This window comes from Lathamus discolor, chromosome 1 (assembly GCF_037157495.1).
Source record: "Lathamus discolor isolate bLatDis1 chromosome 1, bLatDis1.hap1, whole genome shotgun sequence".
In the NCBI taxonomy this organism is placed as follows: Eukaryota; Metazoa; Chordata; class Aves; order Psittaciformes; family Psittacidae; genus Lathamus; species Lathamus discolor.
Window position 1 is genome coordinate 74,604,804 of NC_088884.1, and position 25,841 is coordinate 74,630,644.

Consider the following 25,841-nt stretch of genomic DNA (forward strand, 5'->3'; position numbering starts at 1 on the left):
TAGTCACAAGATGAACCTCATGTACCAAAAGAAGCAAGCAAAGGAGACAAGCAGTCTGCAAACAGACTGACTTGTTGCAGAGAGGATCAGAGGGGCAGGGGAGACAGCTAACCAGAGATGAAATTTTCCCTGAGGGCACAAACAACCCTCCCGAATACATGTGAGTTTGAGTGGGTTTGAGCATACAAAGGGACCAGGAGGAAGCAGGGAAGGGATGGCACTGAGGCAGTGTGTGGTCACAATGACAGTATTTCATTGTAACATGCCGAGGAACTGCTAGAAATCTTCATGATCCCTCTGGACATTACCTCTCATTATTTGTTCTAACCAGTACTTGAAAAAGAGCTTTTTAATACATATACTGGCATATGTATGAGTTCTTGCTAACTCCAGCTTCATTCTTTGCTATTTATTATTTTCTGAGTGATAAGTATGACAAAGCAACATACGTTAGCTGTGGGAGGCAAATCCCTGTCCAAAGCAGCTTGCTCCTGCCCTAGAAAGTCTCAAAGCACAGAAGACACCATGGGTGGGTGAAAGCAAGTGATGCTGCCCCCATGTTACAGACTGAGAACTGAGGAAGAGAGCTGGTGAGTGATTTCCCCAGGATTTCATAGGAGGTCAGTTGCAAAACTGGATATTTAAACCCTCTCTTCAGCATCCATCTAGTGCTTTAGTCACAAGGGCAGTGCATCCCTTTTAAGGACATTCTCTTTCATCCTCAGAATATCCTGGTAGCAGGAGTCTTTGACTGAATGAATATGTTTAGTTTATATAGCTTGAAGTCTTATTGAACCATGCTGTACTTTTCCATCTCTATTTCCAGCTCCCTTGCAGTCACTTCTGGTCTGAGATCAAAATTAGCAGTACTACCAACTCCATCCACAAAGCCAACCTTTTTATCTACTTACAGTTCTGTTGGTGAAATTACTGAAGTCTGTCACTAGGATTTGCTTGATCATCTCTGGTGTGGACACCACCACAAACATCTGGCGACCAATGTAATACCTAACAAAGAAAGAAAGCAGAGAGTCATTTTAACAGATAATAACTGCCAGAGAACCATCTCCTTCCCTGAGATACCTCTTCTGGCTTGAAAACGCTTGCCATGAACAAGTATCACATTAAACACATTCTCTTGGGTAAAGCAGCACCTTTTCCCATCCCTTCTCAACTATTAAATTAAAATGCATAGTCCTGGAATTTAAACAAAACAGCTTAAAACCTCTTACTGATTAATCAATACTCAGCCAACATTTTAAAGTAAAGGTTTACACACTCTATGTTCACTGTGAATTCCGTATAAAGTGATTTAGTATCACTAAGCCAAACTACAGAGAGGCAAAACATCAGAAACCAGCAACCTGAACAATCACAACAGACCTACAGAACTGATTATCTTGCAGTTAGCCACATGAAATGTCTTTCCATGGCAAAGCCCTGGGACCTACCTCCACCCCACAGACCGTAAGGGTGCAGAGGGCCCCTGTCCAGCAGCATTCTCCCCAACTCCCATGGGCACTCCAGGCTCATCTTCTCTACAGGAAGAGAAAGAAGTACCACAAGCAAGCAAAGGTTGCTGCGGTCCCCACCTTGGCCGATTGCTGGACCAGAAAGACTACACAGGTTGTGCTGCCTTTGCTCTGACAGGACAGAGTGGGCTGAAGGCAGGCACAGGAGGGACAGGCAGCTCAGAGCAGAACACAGTAGCAATACCACAGATGCTGCAATACTGTGGTAATACTGTTGCCTAACCATTTTAGTATGATCTAGCTTAATATCAATATATTGCTTATCACCTGTCTACATTGCAGCAACAGAACAGACAAGCAAACCCTGGGCTGAATTAAATTTAGCAACTGGAGGTTCCCATGGCAATGAAGCTGCAGCAGCACTGATTTCACTGAGGGCAAACAAGTCAGATATCTCGATTCCAAAACCGTCCACCTCGACCCCTGTTCAACCAAAACTCGCAACAAACGACAGGAAAGAACAACAAAGTAGTTTTCTTCAGGAAGGAAGAGATGCTCTTTTCTTTTCTGGTGGGTTTGCAAAGGGAACTTTTATTTCCCAAATCCAATCCGTAGGCTCCACTTGTACCTTAGATACAGGTGGTCTATTAAAATAAACCTTCACCTCTTCCAGTTTGGTAAGCCACAGCAAAGTAGCTGTCTGTTAATGGTCAAACTTCTCTCTAGATTCCTAATAGGTGCATAAGAAAGACTGCTTTGATCACAGTCTTTGGTAAAAGCAGATAATGCCCTACGTGACCCTTCTGCATGTACTTTGTATGACTTCCCTGGCATTAGAGGTAAAGACCTGTGCCACTCTCCAAACCTACCCAGCCACGAATACTGACCTCTCACACTCACACATTGCTTTTCTCTTCGCCTCTCCAAGCTTACCGAGTTCCTGGTCTCATTTAGTAATTAATGACTGATGGTCTTCCAACGCACAGCTTTTCACAGGAACCAAATAGCTATTACCAGATTCCAAATCTGAATCAGAAGATACCCAGATAGCTTAACTCTGACCACCAAGAGGCATTATGCAAAGCACATGTGTGTGTGAGACAGAGACAGACACTTCTAGTTTATCTCAGCCTTGGGAGGTTGCAGAGCTCCTGCTCCAGCCCACTGGAATAAGAGGGCAGTAATCACAGTTGGAGTCCTTATGTCACAGTGCACTCTGTGTGCGAAAGCACTCAGGACTAAAATTTGGGACAGGAGCATCTTTCACTCGAGCTGCTTTTATGGGAAAATGACTCACAAGCCAAGCTTATGTAAACAAATCTATTCATCATTCTCCAACTCGGACCAGTCACCCAAACTCCCAGTTCTGCTTCCACAGCTAAGCTCCTTCTTTTTTATTGACTATCTATAGGCACCTCTTTTTCCTGTCTTTATCCATTTATAAATAAGGGCAGAGAAGAAGAATGGGGAAAAAAAATCCCCAAAAATTAATAAACTGAAAATACTGGGGAAAAAAAAATTTGTTTTTTAAACAAAGTTCTGCCTGCTTTTAAAGAATGCCTGCTCCAAAGTGGACACAGATTATCATCTTTTATTGTATCCCAAACAGCAAAAGCTCTCTTCCTGGCTTTTTTCCGACTGCTCTACTTTCTGTATATAATCTTTCTAACCTTTTCTAGGGCACAAAAAGAAGACTGTGCGTATGGACATGCTTTGCAAGTCAAAATCCACAGGCTAGAAGCATGACTTCCATGATCTTCCCTTGAAGTTAACAAAACAGGACAAACAGAGCTAAGCATGAAACAAAAGCATCTGAGCTATTTTATTTAGCAAACAAGTCCAGAACCTGCAAAGCCAGCAGGAAGATGTTCAACTGAGCTTTAATATATTTAAAATCCTTTGCAAAATAAGGCCTCAGTCACAAACCAAGAAATTATTCCCAACTAGTTTTTGTGGGGTTTTTTTCCCACTTGTTCTGAAACGGTAAGTAAAAGATAAAATCCTCCTGAACAATAATCTCTTCTTTCCAAGTAAATAACATATTCACCCCTGCCATGTAACTTCATTTTGATTCTGTATTACTACATGAGGATATCACCAGTCTCACATGGGCTTAGATTTATTATTGAACAAAACCCGATACTCTTGTCAGATTTTAATAAATAAAAGTTTGAGAAAAACAAAAGCCTCCCAGCAAGTACATTACAAATGGATTCATGAATAATTTAGGACAGTACTTTTTATTAACTTTCTCTAGGTTAATCTTTTCACAGGGTTTGTCCACACACGTAAGTCCTGCCTTTACCTAGAGTGATACAATACCATTACACTGCCTGACCCAAACCTTCGTAATATTTATTCCAGGTATAATGCAAACACTTGGGACTATCTAGCTCATTCCTGCAGAGAAACAAGAATGCATGAATAGTAGTATGGCATCCTCAGAGAGATACAACTCTGTCCACACGGGAATCGTTTGTAACACCATCGTACTGGTAAAAATACATTTCAGAAGTTGCAGAAAAAGCAGGCTGACCTCCAGTGTGTTTAACGAAGGACTTGCAGGTCAAGACATGGTTAAGTTATAGTATACTGAGCAAAGTAAGTTAATCTACATCCAGAGTGTTTTAATAACTAAAGAGGATACAAACACCTGACACACTCAACTGCAGCAGTTTCGTTTGTAAAAGCAGACAAGCACTAGTCTTACGGCAATTGATGAAAAGGGCAGAGACTTACATTCAGGTTTCACCCAAGATATTGCAGTTCTCTTTAGTAATTTCATAAACAGGCCTTTTCTTCAATTTGCAAGAATAAACAGCAATCTATCAATGATTTCTGCTGGTTTGGGCTTGCACCACCATTGCTTTCTGCAGAGATACAGCACAGGTGTCCCAGTCCAACTCCTAGTGTCTGCCATGGTCATGGCCAAAGAAGTTACCACGAAGGTAGCTTAACATGGAGATAAGTGATGTCTACAAGTCCATCTATAGGCTGAGGTAGGAGCAGTGACACAAGCGGCACACTGGACACCTCCTGCAACACCCAAGCACATCATCTGTTTCCAATGTTTGCAAGGGACCCCTCAGGAATACAGATTTCAGTTCCTTAGGCAATGCAGATGATCAATCAGCTATGTTTAATTTGGAGGACCAATTTAGCATTATCCTTTCTGTGTCCCCAAGATCATTCTGGCTACACTGCAGTAATCTGCTGTCAATGTTTCCTGAGCCATGGCTGTGCTCTCTGAGAAAAGCTCACAGCAACGCTGCCTTGCCACATAGGAAAAGATGGAGTGTGCATGCAGTAAATCATGGCAAAGGGCCATATGCTTTTGTATAACACCTGTGTGGGAAACACCTGCAACCCTTTCACCTTGTTTATAGTGCTGCTGTCAATTCACAGAAGACTTTGATCTCCCTATCTATTATCAGTCCCATGTATTACAAATACATCACATTATTCATAAAACACGTATATGCTGGTAGGCAACAAATGAGACTTTGTTTTCTATGCTGCAGTCTGGCAAAGTACACAAAGATCATCTGGAAAGCTAAATGGCAATAGAAAACTTTATTATCTCTATCTTCCTCAGGGAAGAGTAAAGAAAAGCAACCAAAAAAAGGGGGGGGGGTGTGTGAAGGAGAGGCATGCAAATGTGGAAACAGGGGAATAGGCTAATATTCTTAGGAGACATTTCCTTAAAAAGAAGTTCCTCAATCACCCTGCCTCTTTTGTTTAGAGACACCCATCTACTGCAGGCAGAGAAACGCAAAAACAAACAGCACACTGCTGGTTTAAAACAGGACTGAAGCCTGGTGTTACTTGCTTAGTTATTTCAGATATCAGCAAATTGATTTGTCATGAGCACTGTCCCCTTCCAGCTCTTGCAGGCAATTCAGACCCTGTATGTCTAAGCAATAAGGAATGAACACCTGTAAAGCCCAACCGCAATCTTTATGGAAAGGGTTACTTTGGGAGGAAGGGAAAGGGCAAGGGCACAAAAAAAATTGTCAGGTACTGCAAGTCCCATTATTATTTGTGTTATATTAGCAGCTAGAGACCTCCAAGGTCCCTGGGCTCTAACTTGGCAGTAGCTTTACATAACTAGATGGCTCATTCCAGGTCTGTGGAGCCTCCAATTTAAATAAGCCGGAGTGACAAACAGTGGGGAAAACAAACAGTGTTCTCAATTTTCAGTTTTCTATCTGCTGGACAAGGGGACAGGAGGTATGGAGGAGCCATGAATTGACACCATATGAGAACATTGTTCCTCAGCTGCCATGTACACCTGGAAATCCCATACTAGCTTTCTTCAGGAAATCTGCTGGAAAGTCAGGAGCTCACTGCCATGCCACTTTCGCATTCCAAGCTGTGACTCTACCTGGCAGGGTGCCTTTCCTGGACTATTTTTATAAAGCACTGACAAGCTGAGTACCTCTGGATTGATTGACTGAGAACTGAACATCACCACTTAGGAAAAAAAAAACAACCCCCCCAAACCCCACAATACCCTAGAAACAGGTGAGATTACGGGACATAAAAATGAAGCCCCAGTAGCACTGAGCATTATCAGGCACAGAGAAGTTTCCAAGCACAGCTCTGCCAACACACAGACACACGCCTCAGTCGGAAACTAATCCAAACCATTGTGTAAATTCATGAGAAAGAAGACATGGCCACAGTGCTTTCTATTTAAGAATAAATTGTCCCTCATTTCCTTTTTCAATGAACTACACTTCTTTCCGTGTCATGAAAGCTTTAAAATAAGTACACAGAACTATTAATTTAATTCCTGCCTGTATTAAAAATATCATGTAACAAGATGCGCAGACACTAGCGCACACTTTCTGCGCCGCTCTGTATTGCTATGCTTCCACCTCTTTGTCCACGCACCCGAGATTAAAAATGCTATCTTCTACATACCAAGAACCTCTGCGCTATCTCAAACTTGCACCTTGCCAAAAGACCTCTGCTTTCTGACATGCTTAAGGAAGTATCAAAAAAGGAAGAAAATTCCAGGATTATTTATATTCTCTGCACCACTAAAAGCACAGCTATTTTTAAAGGAGCTCCTCCCTTGTCAGGTGCAGTAAGAGACTCATGGTATGAAAGTAGTATATTTAAGGGTTGACAATAAGGAGAAGCAGGGCTGATTGGGGCCACTACAAGGTGTAGGGCTGGTAGACTCTTTCAAGTACCTTACACCAGGGAGCAAACAAGATCTATTTCTGGGCATCTCTAATCCCAGCCGGGGCTTAACAACTTGAGGGTGTCACACATTTACTAATCCCTTCCCCCCCTTCCAAGTGAGCAGCGCAGGAAACGCAGACTCTGCATGGCTGTGTTAATTCATTCATGAAATGAAGTAGATGACATTTACCCACATATAAGGAATGACAGGGATTAAATTAAGCTCACAAAGTGCCATGAAGAGGAAAAAAAAAAAAAAAAGAAAGAAAAAAAAACCACCTCTCAATTATACAAGCATATTTGGCAATCTGTGTCCATTTCTGAGGAAATCTGAGTCCAGATCCAAATGCAAGTATACAAAATTATGCCCACGTTCAGGGGTTGGAAAGAGAAGCAGCAACAGGGATGGACATGGATAACAGAATGGATTCTGCTCTTGCTCCAGGTGGGCTGCAGGAGATCCATGTTCTGGGCTATGCTCCTCCACAGCTGGGGAGCTGCCGCTTCCCAGGGCGGTTGGGGGTTATTTTTATCCTGGCAACTGGGCTAAGATGATTGCCACCACTGCCACCGTGCTGCGTGCTCGCATCATACCACTAGCGCTGATTAGCTGCATCAGTATTCCACTTCATTAATGCTCAATGAAAGCTGTAAATAGGTTACTGCTTTTATAGGATGCTATTGGAAATTATAAGTACTGTTAAATTAATAAGAAACCAGTTGCCCCTCCCACACCTGGATGTACAGCGCTACGGCTACTGGGTGACGCTGAAAGCGCTCACAGCTCTTGACCTCCACAAGAGTGCGAGAAGGTGGTTTCTAAATCTTTTCCCATGGCCTTTCCCATCAGGCTTGGGCTGTATTAGTCTGTGTTTTGTTACCCATGTTTACACTGTGACATTTTCACCAAAGCTTGTTTTGTCTGCACTCATTAAAGCACAGTATGCCTCACTGACCTCATGTGATGGTGCAGCAGACATTTCCTGTGGGTTTCAGCATATTTCTCTGCCCAGCCTTTCTGTGGGTTTGCAAAACAGATACAGCCTGAGAGCAGTCTCATCTTGGGCTCTTCACACCTAATTCACTACCAAAATACTCCTTTGCCATTCCCTGACAGAAAAACCATCAGGTCACCATTGCCAGTACACTGGATTACTCTTTCTAGGCAAGGCTACCTCTGGGAGATGGCAAACTTTCTGCATCTCCAAACTTTACTTGCTACCGTCTACACGGTGTTCATTTGTGTGAGTCTATTTTTTATATTCAACAATGATACCTATCTTTATCGGTACAGTGAGAAAAATAAAGGCTACAAGATGGCTGAGGAGGGTAAGCAGACAATGTTACTCAGGCTAAACAAGCACAGCCTTTTCTCCATCTTTTTTTTCCATGTAAGGGAGGGCGAGGGATCTGCCGAGTGCTTATCCTGATTTCTAGTCAGGAGCTCTAAGCAGCTTCCCTTGACAGACAGGTAAGCAATTTCTGAGAAACAACAGACAGTATTACTCTGGCAGAGCTACAGCCATTTTGTACATGATGAATGGAGACAGAGCAGTGCATTTGAAGATGAGGGATATGATGTGATGCTATATCACATAATATGGCTAAGGTAACACACAGAAGAGGGGCATGCAGCGCAGGGCTGCTTTCTGGCAGAGCAAGGGGTACCCATGCAAAGGGTGGCTGTGAGGTCAGGGAGGATTCTCAGTGTCCCAGAAATCAGGAGAACATGCATGTGCTGTGGTGTAGGTTCCAAGGAAAATTCTGGGACAAGGGACAAAAAGGGGAGAGCATATGTGGGACCATAAGGAAAAAGTGAAACAGTAAGGAGGTCAAAGGCTTTAAATATAATTTGTGATACTATGACATCATAAGATACAGCAAGCTATAGAACAGTTTGACTATAATAAAACCACAAGTACAATAAAGTTGCTAGTTACATGCCCATAACTAAACTCCATATAAGCAAACACGCTTCAAGGTAACTAAAACAAAACCTGTGTGATTTGACTTCTGCCTCTCGTAAAGCACTTCTGACCATGATAAAACTGAGTTTTGTATTATTTTTCCTTCCCAAGACCTGACATCGGGGTACAAAGAAAAGCCATGCGTAAGTTTGCATTTCTACAACCTTCATCTCATATACACTTTACTTCTCATGGCCAGGACTCAAGAGAGACTGGATTTTTTCACATCTCTAGTTTTGGTTAGCCATTTCAGCCCTGAAGGAAAGAAAAGGCTTTCAGAAAACACTGGGTATCCCTATCTGCTAAAAAGTCATGTCCTCATCCGTATCTTCAAAAGATGCATTCATCACAGAGGCATTCAAAATCAGTAGGCTCTTTCTGTTTATACAATACAATACTTCATTTTTACATAGTTTTCTTCCAGTCTACTCCTTACTGGCATTTTGATCTTAAATCAATGAAAGATTTACAATATATTGCACACTATCCCTTTTTATGCTTTTGCTTTGTTTATGTTACTGCAGATGCGTGCACATCTGAAATAATATTGGTTTAATATTAAAATATTTTAATCCTTCAATAATAAATAGGACACAAGGTACTGATTTTTTGCATCATAAACATCACATGATGAAATGAGTAAGTCAAATTGAGTTTTGCGTAACTACACGTGCATACATTGTTTTGTTGAATAAGAAACAAGACACTTGGGTCTTGGCTAACAGCCTGAGGATATCTGAAATTTAAGCAAATGAAAGCAGGGTTTCATAAGTGGGAAGCAATGGGCAACCCATTCATCTTGTTCGTGCACAATGAAGGCACAGATCCCACCCAACCCTGTAAAGCCTTACTCAGGCAAGTAAAGGTTTGTCAGACTGGCCACGAGGGGGATAGTCACTGGGACATGCTTTTCCTTCCCGATCTGCCTTAAAAAAAAATATGTTGAAACAAAGAAAGAAAGGATAGCAACCACCTACTGAGCTCCTGGAAATGTACTTTTTTTATGCTACGGAATACAAAACGCACACGGGAAAGATTCATTTTTTAAAACGCTTGCATACCTATGGCAGTGTGTGCATTTCCTATGCATTCTCAAGATTTACACACACGCACAGAATCATTTAATTTTGTTAATGCATTATTAAATGCATGCTAAGCCTCCAATAAAAATAATTTCCCAATGCTTTATGCATTTATCATGAAACCACTAGCAGAATTCTTTGCAATAAAAATGCTAGCCGTACACATGACCAAACTAAATTATCTAGGGAAATGGCTAATATCTGACCATGTGGAAACATTAGAACGCAGGGCTTTGTTATAGGGCTAGAAGGAAAAAATTGATGTATTTTCTTACAGAAAAATTGAAATGATAAGAATACTTTTAATAGTAGAAAATGCTGCAGATCCAGGAAATTTTCCTGAATCAATTCAATCCATGTTGTGCCGGACTTTAAAAACCCATTAAAAATAACCATGATAAATTTCCTAACCTCTTTCAGTGCACCACGCAGAAGACAAAGGAAACTACAATTCAACAAAGATAGAAAAGGAAGAAAAGAATGGAAAAACCTGATAGCTTGTATATCAGCAGTAACATCCTCACTAACAACAACGAGCAAATCTGCACCACAAAAGGACAAGAGGAGCAGGAGTGATGTGTACAGCTGATAATGGCACTCCAAAGTAATGACTTCCAGGAAAATCTGCTGTTACAAATGGACAACAGGCTGCTGAGAAGTAGTTGAGTCATGACTTTCATAACATGGCAAATTATTTCAGCCTGAAAAAGTGCATACTGAAAACCAGGATGTATATAGCTCTGTTAAGGCAACTATGGGGACAACATCCTATAAGCATCTAATATGCTCACCTGGTTTAAATTATTAAACCTCTCTGAAACCCATGCACATTCAGGGATTTTTCCCAATATTTAATGTGCAGCCATAAGCCACAGATCATGTTTCAAACAGTAATATTAGCGAGAGCACTGCCTAGTTGACCTATTTTCCACTTAACCACACTGTACATGTTATCAGTTGTAACAAGCACACTTTTCTCACTGCTCCTTTTTTTGTGTGCGCGTATGTTTGTATAATAAATGTTATATACATCACCATATCCTGAAACAACCCAAAACCCAGAGAAGGGAAGAGTACTTTGCGCCTGCACCTATTCCATGAATGGACCCTTCCCCCATGGAGCAGCAGGTACTGTTCACCCACCTCCTTCTCATGGCCGGCCAAGGTGCAGCGTATCACACCAACACTGGCAGCCAATTCCCACATGTGCACTGCACGCATTTGAACTCTCTTCACAGCTGCATTAAACAGCTGTCCCGGGCCCCTTGTCTAGCTGCCTGGGGACATGAGTGAGATGTAGGCTCAGGGATTTCTTCTCTTTGGTTTGCTGACAGCTGCTTGGCTGAAGACCTCAGGACTCCAGTGGACTGCTTCATTTCTGAGTCGTCCGAGTAAGCATTATTGTCCAACAACACTTTCCTTTGTTACTCCTCAAACTGTCTGGATCTCTGGAGCCTGCTGGAGCAGTTTCCTAAAGCCCTTCCCTCCAGATAGTTGTGTATACATGAAACATCAGCATTCGTACTTGGGATATCTGAGAACATTTCTGAATCAAAAATTGCAGTTTTAACTGCTCAAAATCTACATAGAAAAAGACAAAATGAAAAGATTTGAAAGCAGACACACGTAAACACTTCATATTCCTTCTAAATATACAAGTATTGGGGTAAGATCAAGTGATTTGATCCTCAAGCAACAACAGAGGTACAGCAGAGATACAGCCCACCCAATCTATTCATAACGCCTATAAACAAAGCAAAAAAAAAACAACACCCAACCCTCCTAGCACAACTGTAGGATGTACCGTCACTGAAGTAAATATATTGATCTATCAAAAATGATTGAAGACTGACAATAAAAGGGTTATAAATGCTTAGAAGAAAGAGAAGCAAAACCACAAAACCAACCCACTGAAAAACTCCCACCTGCATTCACAGGGAAAAATGGACTGAAACAATAAAACATGATGGCAGTACATTTTTGATAGCTGCCCCTCCCAAAACCTGGAACAACCTTGCTATAAACCAAGCAAATAAAAATGTAAATACATGAGCAATTGTCAGGGGAATTCAGATGCTTCATGTCCTGTAGGCAAAGAAGGTAGGGGATAAAGGCAGGAAAGCAGGAGAAGGCACCACTTTTAATATTCGTAATTATTGATTGCGCTCTCCTCACCTGCAGCCTTTTTAGTGCAGCAGAGACCTTGCAGTTAAATATGCAATGCTGCCTGCATGGCAGTTTTAGCGCTGCTAGCAACACCCGCTTGTCCTCTGACCTCAGCACAATCCACTGCTTGGATTCCTCGGGCAGGAGGTGGCAGGATGGGACAGGCTATGGATTTTGGGGGTGTCAGCCAGTGCCAATCATGTCAACAGCTGCCTGGAAAAATCCAATACTCAAAATGGTAAGCCCAAAAGAGGCCTGAGATGGGGAAATACACTGAACACAATTTCCCAGAGCAGTCCTTTGAGTATGTATAAACACGGTGGCGTGTCAAAGGGGTATCAGAGTCCACTTGAAGGTTTAGAAACTGTTTATTTGTTTAAATATTTTGCTAAGGAAACAAACATGAGAAAAATTACAGTAGTTTCATAAACTTTATTCTATTCTACTAACAAAAATCCAATTGCATTATCATTGGGCAAAAGTATATAAAATGCAGCTGGCATGGGAGAAAAAGTGGGTCTGCAGTAAGAATAAGTTTAGGTACTTCAAGTCTTAATTTTCCCTTCTCCTATGTTGCAATACACTTCTCTATCTCAAAAAATCAGAAATTATCAGAAACTAATTTCATATTTAATGGCAAATACCTTCCCACGTGACATTATGTTACTATATGACCTGTTTTAACATTTGCCTCTATGTTGCACTTGTAGACCTACTTTCTCTTTCTCCTGCCCCATGCATGGCTTATTTCCTGCTGGGTCAAATGGACAGCCAGTGGACATATGAAATAGTTAGGCTGCTTTGATAAGATTTTACTTTGGCCCTTCACAGAGTTTTATTTCATAAGATGATCCATGTAACAAAAGGTCCCAAAGAACCCAGATCCTCTCATGTCACACTGAAAGACTCTGCAGCAATTCCCAGTGTCCTTGCCAAGATTCTTTTCCAATAAAATAGATTCCGACATTGACTGAAAAGCTTGGATTATTGCTAAGATATAAAACATCTACTGCTAGCCCTTGCAAAGTCAGAACACTGCTCCCAACTCACACTTTTTTTTCTGCATACTACTTTAAGGCATCTGGATATGTCTTAGAATTTGCTGTACAAAGCCTAGTTTTATTCAGTAGGCACTATCATCCAAAAGTTGAAGTTATATAACATGACAGAGACCTAAAAACATTGGGTCAAGATTTTCAAATAGTCATGGCTTTATGCCTTTAATGGAACTACACTGAAGTAAACACCAGCTTGAACGTCCAGACCACTATTTTCAGGCTTGTTTACGTGGAGGAGAGAGGAGATTCGGGGACAAGACATGAATTGAATCTTAATACGCTAGAAAAATACACTAATCTTAATACACTAGAAAAAGCTCCTATGGGAGCACACCCCTATAGATACAGTAATTGCTGAGGGAGATGGGTAGGATTTTTCCCTGATGTAGTCTGTGTCATTCCAGAACGGCTGTGTCTGTGCATGGGAGGTTTTTTGACATTAGTATAGCTGTTTAATTATACCAATATGATTTTATCAGTCTGACTAAAATAAATCCTCCTTCAAGACAAGCTTTCAGGTTTAGCCACCAAATTTAATGTAAGGAAAGACTCACAGTCCCCAGGGTAATGGTGGCTTAGCTCATTCCATGCTCCTAAAGCTAGGAGGAAAAAAACAAAAGAATAACAGCCGAAAAAACCTTTCTCTGCAGTGGGCTATACTTTTGCCTAGTGCCGGATGAAATCATACCCAGTTCACTACCAGCAGAAGGTCTGACATAAAGCAGACTCTCCAGGGAAAGAAGAAAGGTAGCCGAACAGAGAAAAAAGGTAATTTGAAGATGGTGCTAAACCAACGAAGAAAAAGGAGATATTTTGTTCCCCTTCTAATAAAACATAGTAGACTAAAATTGATCCCCAGACTAATAAGATAGAGGAAAAACTAAAACCTATATACAACTGAACAATAAAAAAAGTAATGAAGAGATTTATGGAAGTACATAAAAGCCTTGGAATGACGTAAAAATTGTCAGGTCATGTTACTGTTTTCAGCTCAACATGGGTTAGAAAAACAGGGAGGAATAAAAATTAGAGCATGAAAGAAAAATACCATAGGGCTGAAGATGATGGAGAGAAGAGAAAGAAAAGAAAGGCAGAGCAAATATTTAGGGGGGGAGGAAATCACAGCAAGAAGTATGAATGCAAAGCTCACAAGACAAGGTTGTCAATGTAAAAAAAAAAACTAACAAACCCCAGAGCCAACAAAGTCGTAACACCATTAAAAGACAACAGGCAGCAATTGATTGGAAGCATCTCCATAGATACCTGGCAAAGCATGATGATCCTCAAAGAGGAAAACAGGACTATTTTTAAGAAACTAAGTAAGAGACATCCCCAAGCTATTAATGTGAAATGTTTTAGTGTCCTAAGGGACAGATGCCCCAAAAAGTCTTGTCTCAGGACGCTCCAGCATCAGGAGAGAGGGTCTAACTGGCACCTGGTTGGGTGACCAAGGAGGGCAGGAGGAGCTCCTGAGTTGCAAGATGAGTTTAAAGTTGATTGGCTTCCAAGGCTGCCAAGAAAGGGAAGGGGACATACACACACATCGGGAGAGATGATGCATTTTCCTCCCTCCGTGTAGAGTGGGGGGAAATGATTCAGGAACTTCATTTAAAAATTACCATGCATGACAATAGGAACAGCAGTTCATAATCAGATACATAGCGAGTGAAGCCAGAAACCATTAATAGCTACTGAACATTACATATTGTACGTTTCCACTTCAGGTTTGCATTGATATTTCTGGGTGCTGCAGGAAATTCTAATGAAAGCATTTAATATGCACAGCAAAACCTACAATACTGCTGTTTTCCCATACTTTTTTGTAGGATTGCTATACTGAAATAATGCCTCATATTTTTCAGCCTTTCAAAAGCCCTCGGCCTGCTTCTTCCCAAATGATGGGAAGAAGGGGAGAATTACAAGGCAGACTTAGGAGCCTGTTAAGATTAACAAACGCAGGCTTTGATAGACGTTGAAGAGGGTAGATCAAGGTGAAATTATGTCTAAGATACTAGGTTTTATAATTGTGGGGGTCACTCAGAATATTTCCTCCCCCCTGCCTTGAATTAGGATGACACAGTCCAATATGCAGGTGCTGATCATGAGTGTTATGCGATAGAAAGAGGCGATCTGTTTAGCAGACTCATCTCAGTTCTTTAAAAATGATGGTTTTAAGCATTAATTAGCTAAGAAGCAGGCAGTACAGATCAAAGATTACCCATGCTGTATATGAGGTGTAAAATGCTCCTCAGGCAGCACATTTTCAAAAAACTCCTTCAGTTTTCAAATAATCTTAACCTGGAGCTCACAAGGACTATGCTTTAACAGCCAAGTTCTGTACTACCAGCATGCCAGGAAACAGGGTAGTGAAACACCTCCCTGTGAACAAATGGAAGCAAGACCTCCTCCTAGCCAAAGTTGCTACCTTCACAAGCAGAAGCAGACCAAGATTTAACCAGGTTCTTCAAATGCTAAGAGATGTATGGTACAAAGGCCAGCCCTCTGCTTTCCTCGTCAGTCTCAGGAGCTGACACAGTTCTGGCAGATCTCACATAGCCTTTCTGCATCCAGCTAATGCTATCTCAGTGGAGCTGTACCAACCATGGGATTTCCCTCTATGCAAACACTTGCTGAAGCTACAACCACAGCAGTTTGCACATGCTGAGTACAAGGAATAAGGACCAGAAACATGGTGCAGGTGACACGCAGTGTCCTTAGCTGCCTTGCCAAGAGCATATAAAACATTGTCTGTTTCATCTGGTTGGATTTCACACTCTCTTTCCAGAGATGTAAAAGATTACATCAGGTCTTTGACTTACATTGGCTTGAACAGCTGCAGTGGAGTCATGGAGCAGTCAGGGATGGAGGAAAGGAACTTGGAAAAAGCACAGCAGTGAGCACATGCCTGCAGCTCAGCCACCCCAGAGCAATGTCTGGAGTCTCAAAGAAGAGACAGAGAGCTTTGCATGTGAAAGAGTTTACCACTCGCATCAAACGTTTCCATCCAAATTGCTTTGCCTGCTCTGAGGGCTTGGACAGTGACGTTTCAGTGGGCTTTTGAGTCTTTGCTTGTGAACTGCTAGAACACAAGTGACCCTGGGACGTGACCCTGGGACCTGACCAGGTCACAAGAGGCTACAGTAACAAACCCAACAGCTATCACAGAGTGGACAAGCTCAAGGTGCATGGTTCTCCTGGGAGGTCATAGTCCATGCATAAGATTTGTCCACGGCTAAGAAGAGCTCCTTAATAAATACCTTCAACATTACTAGTACTAAGCATCAATTTGCAATGTTCTAGAAACCTAAGTATGTTTGAAACATGCCAGAATTAAATTACTCAACTAATTTACCATAAATTCTGACTATAAACTGCACCCCCCAGGTCTTCATACACAGAACTTAAAATGTTCCATAATGATCAGGCAGCCCACATTGTGATTACAACTGTAACAATAGCACTAGACTCTAATCCTCAAAACAGCATGATATGCCACCTTTTGGCATCAGCCTCATAAAAGGCTATGTTTTTAAGACCAATAGCTCTAGAGAGAACAGGAGAAACTGGTGATAATATATGCATAAGTAACTCACAAAACTTGTTCCAGCAGCTTGATTTAACCATTGGGACTAACAATAACCAATACATTAATTATGGTTAAATGAGGGCATTCAGATGGAGATGTAGCACTCTACCACGACACTACATTTCTGCCAGGAATATTGTTGGATTTCTTTTTTTAATGACTTTTTTTTTTTAAGACAAATTTTTAAAAATAAGTTACTATTGAAAAGTTCTGAAAGCATCAACTGGAAAAAAAAAAAGGTCTGAAAGTTTAATTGTAGAATGCTTAAGATTCTCCTGTTTTTCAGTTAATTTTTGAGATAATCTTTCCATTTTAGAGAGAATGGCTAGTACATTACACAGTGGAGCAATAAAATTGCCTACACGCAAAGTACTGTCAAAAGAGAGGGTGGGGAGAGAAAAGAAGTATTTTTCTCCCCATTAACTTCCTTTGGCTACAATAAACCTAGGTGTTTATGTGTACCAACAGCAGTAAAAATATTTTTCAAGCACAAATGCAATTGTTTCTTTTATGTCCCTGATTCAGCAAGGTAGATAAACTTCTGCCTAACTTGAAGCACGTTGAGTAATGCCATTGACTTTAATGGGATTACTCATGTGCTCAGAGTTAGGCACATCTTAAAGGATTCTGCTGTACTGTATCCATAGTTTGCAGAATTTAAAGAAAAGAAAGAGATAACTCTAATTCACAAGAGCAATTCTACAGCTGATCGACAATCCTACAGAATCAGAGGACCTCATGAAGACACATAAAATGAGGAAACTGTGAGGAAAAAAGATTTTGCTGCAATATGAAAGACTTGACTTTGGCCAAAAACGTGTATCACTCTTTAACAAAACAAAAATCCAGGCCAGCAAGGCTACCAAAACTCTTTATCAGGTTAATTCTGAGACAGAAATTATGAAGAGGTATGGAACAGAAATAGGAAGCCTGTTTTACTTCCCTCCTCCTTATCCTTGCCCAGGTATGTTTTTTTCTATTTGAAATATGAAAAGTAAATTGTTTAAAATAGCAAATAAAAGGAAGGACCATGTAAGTCCATTAGGCCCCCAGTGCAAAAGAGGAAATCAAACAGGATAGGATTGTTTCATAACACTAAATCGTTTCTCTACATGGCATGGGCCTTCAGAGACAAAGATAAGAATACCTGTCCTGGGACTAACTCTTTCCACATAAAGCAGAGACACTAAGAAAGCTTGTCAAATTAAAATGGCAATAAAGACAATGTTTCTTTAGGTAAATTAACTGCATGATGAAGATATCAGCTGTTCTGGGCAGGCTGAGGTCCTGCCCCTATCCACCTTAGGTTTGCCCCTAGGTGCTGGGGGAGGCAGAAGGAAGGATAAAGCTTTGAGAAATATTCCAGATGCCCAAATTCTCAAAACACAAGTCCCTCTTCTGTCCACAAATGGGGAAAACCCCAAAGCTCCACAGTGACTAACCAGCGTGCCTCAGCCCTGATGCAGAGGCCAGGAGCAGCAGCTAGAAAAGCTCTTTGATTATGGACTCATCTACAGAAATGCTAACTTGTGCCATCTGCGAAGACATTTTTTTGGGAGAGGAGAAGTCAAGCGTTAATACAGAACCAACTCTGGCTACATAGACTTTTGAAAAGCTGTCAGCTGCCAGCACAGTTTACAATCACAACTCACCCTGGACACATTTCAAATTAGTGACTGGCTCCATGATCTATCCTAATCCTTTAAACCACCCAATCATTTAAGTGCCCAGATTTGATCTTGGTTCCAATAACGACTTATTTAGAAACCATTTAAGGAATATTAGGAAGTCTTGCAGGAAAAAAACCCAAACAAACAAAAACCACTACCCATCAGACATGGAGTAATCCCACAGACACCTTGAGAAAAATCACCTCTCCTATTTAAAGTTACTTTCTTTGTATTATTTAAATATGTGCTGAAGTAACCTATGGCAAAACAAGATACTCTCTATATGGAAATGGAGTTTCATTCACACGTGTGTTGTCTTAAGATGCTTCAGGAATGCCAGCACCTTGACATGCTTCCTGTGGTACTGCGCTCATCTGGGTATTTTTATGCTGGAGGCCAGCACGTGTAGGTGCAGTTTGCTGCTGACTGTTTTATTAGGGATTGAGAATGGTTTATAACCATTCTCAATGATTTCAGATCTTGTCAGAAATATTCTCATTGACTCCTTCTGCCTATTAGAAAACGCAGATTTTGAGTCTGTTGTCTCCTTTTGCCAGTTCACAGCCTTACAACCCTGAGCGCACACACCCCAACTGTCTTCCACTTTCCAGAGATGGCTTAATCCAAACTCCATCATCTTGCTACCCCTAGACCCATCTCTTCATCTTTGCCTTGCTTTGTTGTTGTCCTCTTCAACACCTACTCTGCTAAATAATTGTTCAGACTTCTCACAGCAGGTTGAAGTTGAGAGGTTAAGTGAAGAGTAAGCATAGGGTTTGACCCGCTGCAAGCTCTTTCATATGCAACAAGATGTGAAGAAAAAGTGTCACCCTACAAATTCCACTTAATTGTAATCTCCCATATTTACTCTTTGAATATATACAGTGAGGTCTATGCTATGAACTCTTACACTCTTCCCCACACCCAATCGCACTGCCACAGTCAAAAGCAACATAGGTTCATTCATCCCAGAGGCAATCACCTGCCTGCCTGGGGCTCTGTTGTATTTTCTGTTCCTTCACTGGTAGTGTGTTGTTGGGCCAAGAATATATTATTTATTTTGGCACTATTCTCCAGGTCCAAATCAGCCATACAGACTTACAGTGCTGTAAAGTCATAATGATGCAATCACAGAAGAGTGGTCAAATGCATAGGAAGTGTGTATATAAAGTAAAATTAACTCACTGCCTCTGCAGCTCTGCTCATATTACAGGAGTTGCTTTTCTGATTCCATAAAGTATACTCTCCCTCTTTATTTCACCTCTTCAACCCTGCAGCACTTTGTTTCTCTGTCTGCTCTTACTACTGTTTCTTGATCAGTAGCCACAATCTACAACTGAAATGGCAAAATTGGGTACAGTGGGGCTGAAAATAAACTATCAAAACATCAAAGTTGATCCAAAAAAATAAGTGACATAAGCCACTAATTTCCACAGAAACCATGACTACTTTCCTGCAAAACTCCTACCACAAAAAGGAAAATATTCAAAACAAACCTTCATATGTATCAGCACATTGCTTTCCAAATTAGATATTTTTCACTTTTTATTTTTGTAATGGGGAACTAGAATACCTATTTTAGAGGAGGTATTTTTATAGATGGTAGTCCAAACTATAGCTGAACCAAAGACTACCATTCTGTTACAGGATCTCTCCAGAAGTCACGTCAGTCACTTGGATTTCCCTGTTGAATAGAAATGGCCCAACTCTGCTTTTGCACCAAACCTGAGCTGTTTGTTTCTGACTTGGCTTCCTTCTTGAGCCATCTCTGTATGAAAACAGACAGTTTTCACAACACACACTCACAACTGAAGACTATTTGCATTGTCTCTGTCTATAAAAGAGTAATCCCATCACCTCTCCTTTGGATCTGCACATGAGAGTGAAGGAAAAAAAAAGAAAAAGCTTTTGTGACCTACAAAAGCCTTACTTGAAATAATTCTCTACGACTTGAGGCCTTTTGGAATAGAAGGGATATATTGTTTTGACTTGATTAAAGCTGAAAAGTTGATTTGACATCCTGTTGTCAAGGAAACCAATTCACACACAAAAGAAAACAGTTGTGATGGTATCATTCAGACTATTCAAGTGACCTTAGAAAGAAAAAAAGGCTTCAGTTCCAAAGATTTGTATTCAACTCACTTCACCACTGTAGAAATAAAGATCATTGCTCTTTATGGTTACTGGAAAGCGGTTTTCAATCTGGAAAAAAACAAAATGCCATATCTTCTTCCAACTGCCAGATCCAATACTTTGCTGGGACTGTACACATAAACACACCTACCATTTATTGCCTATTTCAGAGAAGCTCAGGAAGAATCACACAGAAGACATATAAGGAAGGAGAAGGAATTTCGTTAGTTGACAGGACCGTGATAAATACCCCCCGACACATACCACACCTATTGAACAGCAGCTTGCAAGCCAGGCTTTAAAACATCCTCCTCAGCTACAAATAAAGCTTACCTCGTGCACAGCAGTGTTTGAGCCCAGCTTTGTTTTCCTGGGAGACAGCAAATAGCAGCTTTTTTTTTTTTTCTCTGCCAGCCTCCTAGATCCCTCCAAAATGGAATTGTTCATTCGTGCAATAAATGGGATTCAGGTATGCCCAATCTGCTCACTCCTCCTATCGAGATGATCCCAAAGAGGCAGAACTGCCCTGCTGACCACTACCACCACTATCCAGCTTTGCAGCCCATATAAGTCTCACTGAGGTTTAATTTCCTGACAGCTGTGGGTAGACTGGAAAAATGAAACTTTCTATCTATCCATTCTCACAATGTAATTATACATCTCTTTCTCTGATGACATAGCCTCTGCCTGGCCGAGTAAGCAAGCGGATGACTGACTAGCAACTTATCTGGAATTCAGATTAGAAAAAAAATAGGCATGATATTAATAAGGAGGGAAATACACTGAGGAACAAATGCCAGTGTTCTTACATTATTGTCATTTAAGGGCATCACACCAAAGGTCATGGAGATAATAAGCCTCAGTCATTTTCCATTTGTTACACAACATACAAATTGCCACAGTGTTAATGAATATCTTTCCCCATTCCTGGCCAGCCAATACACTGCATTATTTCTTCTTAGAGAAGCACCTAACCACTGGAATTCATTATTTCCATCACTTCTTGCAGCACTTTGTCCTTAGGGTTGAGCATAAATGCCACAAGGCAGCTGTGACTGGAGCATCAAATGCTTCATATGCCTGAGCCTGACTTCTTTCTGATAGAGCGTTTTTGCTGGAAGTGCATACAAAGCATATTTATATTATTTATGATCATCTATGCACACACATTCATATATGCTCTCTTCTTGCAAGTGTCTTGAGCCCCTTGCAGAACACACAAAAAACCTTTTTCATTGACTCTACTTTGTAGATACTGCTTGGTACTTATATATTGAAATAATAGTTATGTTAGAAACACCAACTGACCACAGCAATAGAAGTTACCATGAAATAACTGAATTTCCAGTTAAAATTACTACAACTGGAAAGTAGTTCTTGGAATATTCACATAAATGCGGAAGGGCTCGTATGAAGGAATATACTGCTTAAACACTTTACTCCTAATAAACTCCTAAAAGCTAAGATAGCACAGCTGAGCTATAGAGAGAGGAATGCCTCATTTCTAATCTGTACTTCATTGTATTTAAAGTTTAGGAATTTTGCATAAATACAGATAGCAACAGCTGAACTAAATTCATACTATTTCATAAACTAAGTGAGGGGTTTTTAAAGATGATAAATTATACTGTAAGTTTAATTATGGTTCACCATAAGTATAAAGAGTATGCAGATGAAAAGAGAATATTGAAGGCTGGTAGCTTTGTACAGTTGTGAAAAAGACTAAACTTTATGTGCATAATTAAAATTAGAAAGAAATGAATGAAGGCCAACCCAAAATGCTGAACTAAAATAAGCCAAGGTTACTTTCTGCATGTAATCAAACAACCTCCACCTCTGTCTACCAGACTGAAACACTACACACTGCATTTTAATGAACATCTTATCTTGGTATTTTCTCCTCTCCCACCCAACAAACCCAAACAGCAAAAGCCAGGAAAAAGCAAGCTGATGGCACTGCTAAGCTTACCCACAAACAGGTCCATACTCCGTTATGAGTTTTGTGTGGTTTTCCCAAAAACCCTGGATGAAAGAAAAATGACAAAGTATTTTAGAACAGTACTTAACAGAGAACCTATTCTACAGTGTTGCTAAGACTCACACTAAAGCTCTGAACCTCAACTAGGAGAGCTATGGTATGGCAGGGTTTGGAACTAGGTGATCTTAAGGTCCTTTCCAACCCTAACTGTTCTATGATTAATTTATGACCCCACCCTTCTATCATTGTCTATCTGTGACAATAGAGTCTGGAAATTACGACTGGAAAAAAAAAAAGACCCAACCCCAAAAAAGACCTGGAAACCCTTGAAACGTTTTTCATCAGGGTTTTTATGCTCCAAAATACATTACCACTTAATGACTATTACTTTTTTTAAAGTAATTTCATGATTAGGGTACTGACGCATAATATTCTCTTACGTGTGTGTGGATGCAAAAACAGAGAGAAATTAGTAGCAGAATAAGCATATGACTTAACTACACTCAAGAGAAACACCGGGAATGTGGAAAAGGTTTTCTTGGTTTGCTTTTAGTTATATTATCAAAAAAAGCCAAACAACCCAAACCTGCAAAGCTGGAGTTTTAACATGAGGCAGTCACCTGGGACATGCTGCAGAATAGCAAGCAGATTTATTTTAACAAACTTTTAGAATTTTTACTGTGTTTCATTTTCATAATTGATGAAAATTGGTATCCATTTATCTAAATAAACCTGCCACTAGACTAAATTGTTAGTGTCCTAAATGAATTCAAATTGATTAATCTGAAAGAAGGTGTGCAAATGTATCCCCAAAGTGAATATGGAAAAATCTGTTTTAACAAAACTGCAATATTTGAGAATCATACTGCGTTGTGTTTGTAACCTGTCTATGGAAACATAACACATTTGACTGCATTAATCTGCATTTATATTAATTCAAGAAAGACTATTGTGATCTATCTTCATTCTTCAGAGAAAATTCACTAACAAAGCAGAATACTTATGCCTCATATTGATTCTTTCCTTTTTTTTATGGCATACTGAAGAATATTAGCTAGAACAATATGAACTATTTTAAATACATTAACTACAGACATAAATAAACAAGACCATATAATGTGTGCATGCTTTGGGACCCTTTTACCACACTAAGCAAAAGAAAAATCTGATAATCAAAAGTAGTTATCCTATTTAGCACCCAAATTAACAAATTTGCATCACCTACAGTCCTCCTCTTATAAAACCCTTGATTTGTTTTTTATTCTTATATACAGTTGTGCTTTATTTATTTTTATATCCTGGACTTGCAATATGTTTTTTCTAAAGGACAATATGTCTTCAGGTTAATGCAAGCACTTCAGGTTTTCCCTAAGGTACACAAAGTTAAAGCACTGGATGGTGTGTAGGAAAACACACTAAAGATAAAATTATGAAATTGCTGGTTTAGATGATTAACTGAAAAAAAACATAAAAATATTTTCTCATCTGGAAAATATTTTACTATTGAGGCAAGCAAAAAAGCCTCATCCATTAGCACCCGGAATCTCAGGTGGACAAAGCCTTTGTAATACCACAAGTACAAACAGCTAACTCAAAAAGGCTTTTATCTGTAAACACCAAGGGAGGGTAAAAGATATATACGCATTCACACTGACCTGCATTTTGCTGTAGAGATGCTTCAGCAGTAGCAGGATTTCAGCCTACAATTGCTACAATTTCAGCATTACAAAGGTTGCCTACTGCCTTCCCCTGCTGATGCAAGGGGAAATCCAGGGGGCAAATTCTCCCAGCACTGTTCTCCAGGCAGCCATCTAAGACTGCCCAAAGCAGGCTCAGGTCATCAATGCACTCTGACCACCTTTGCCTAGCAGTCTGGCTCCAACCTGTGTACGTACAGCTGAGATTTACAGCCACGCTGAGGCACCAGTGTGACACAGGGCACAGATCGAGGTTACCAGGCATTTGAACATGGGGTGCAAAGCACTGCTGTATCACAACAGCGGCTGCTGTGTGGGGCAGAGGGAATTCCAGTCTTGTGAGCTAGTGCCAAATCAGGTCTGCCCTCCCACCCACTTTCCCCCTAGCCTGAGCCTTCATTAAGGACATCCCAAAGTACAGCCTGAAACTTGCCTGCTAAGTTTTACTTTGAATTGTGAGCACGTACATAGGTATTGCACTTGCTGTATCCACCAGCTGCATTCCAGTGAGCCAGCAGGATATTAACATTTACAAGAAGCCTAGGCTTGAAATGATTCAGTGAAAAAGCCTTCCAGAAAACCAGCTTCTTGGAAGTGCTGCTCCTGGCTCACTCAAGTACAGGGGTCAGGGAGAGCACATTTAAAATCAAGCCTGTTAACCAATAACTGGTTTTCCACCTCCAAGTCTCATAAATAATTGCACTGGCTTAAAATTAACCACACTTCATTTTTCTTCCCCAAAGTGAGATGTGCAAGGCTGCAGGATATGGGGGGAGAGGAGGAGTTGAAAAATATCTGGGAGAGATTGTGAGAAAGCATCCTCAGGAGTAAAAAAAGCACTTTTTCTCTCACTCCGGGACACTTTCTCACATCCTGCACCACCACACACACATACACACCACTGCCTGCCTCCACCATCCACCCCCAGGACCCACTGCTATCCTGGTCTCCTTCACAGGCACCCTGGAGCAGGTCTCATCAGGCTGCCTGGGAAAGACAACCAAACAGCACATGAACAGTCCTGGGAGGCTGCAGAGGCTGGAACACAGGCAAGTCAGAGGGAACGTGTGCATGCATCCCTTACAAGCCAAAACATGCCTCCCGGCTATAGGAAGCTGGGGTCATATAAAAGCATGTGTATTTCTTCTCAATAGCCATAACAAAGGCGAATGAACCAATGTGATGGTCTCAGTACACAGGGAAGCGATATGCCATACCCATGTTGCTCTGCCAGTTTTGCAGCCTGAACACTGCTTCCAGTAGACAGGTACCATGAAAATATCCTCCTCCTGCTGTGAGTCATGTTTGAAGCATAGCAAGACTTGCAAGTGCTTTTGGTAACTTATTTACACTAGCTGAGGACAATCTGCTCCAAGGTTTATTATTGCAGGTTTGTTCAGGTTTATAACTGCAAATGTACTTGGTACCTACAGGAAAACTAAGCATTTGCCCATCAACGGCAACTGTTTCGCTAGAAAACAGAGGTCAAGACCTCTCTTTTACTCAAGATTGCCCAGTGGGTAACACCAAGAGGGACAGCAAACTCTGAAATGGTACCTGCTGACATGTATCCAGTGGCTTGAACAGCCATAAGATAGAAGCTATAATGAAGCAACGGGAGGGTTCAGAAGGGGATAATCAGGCAAAAAAAGGAAGCACGTATTCTGATTTTTTTGGAAACCAGAAAGAAAATGAAGAGCAAAATGACACTTGGTATTCCAAGATGACACCGTGTGCATCAGGAAGAAACGTAGCACATTAAACAGTCACTCGTAACAATGAGGTGTAAAAGCACTGTAATGCTATTCCAAGTCAGAAAAATCATTTAGCTTTTCCTTT

General features: G+C 40.7%; 1 protein-coding gene across 4 annotated transcripts in view; it reads right to left on the reverse strand.

The window, feature by feature from the left end:
* The window catches only part of TBXAS1 (thromboxane A synthase 1), a 228,641-nt gene that overhangs the window by 126,013 nt on the left and 76,787 nt on the right, over positions 1-25,841 (reverse strand). For 3 of the 4 annotated variants that reach the window (XM_065680635.1, XM_065680662.1, XM_065680643.1), the window contains exons 3-4: positions 22,297-22,349; positions 912-1,008 (exon numbers count right to left, since the gene is read on the reverse strand). In XM_065680635.1, the coding sequence (XP_065536707.1) occupies positions 912-1,008; positions 22,297-22,349 (150 nt within the window). Of the gene's footprint in view, positions 1-911; positions 1,009-22,296; positions 22,350-23,960; positions 24,138-25,841 lie in introns of those variants that run through there. The other variant, XM_065680654.1, reaches the window with a different exon arrangement.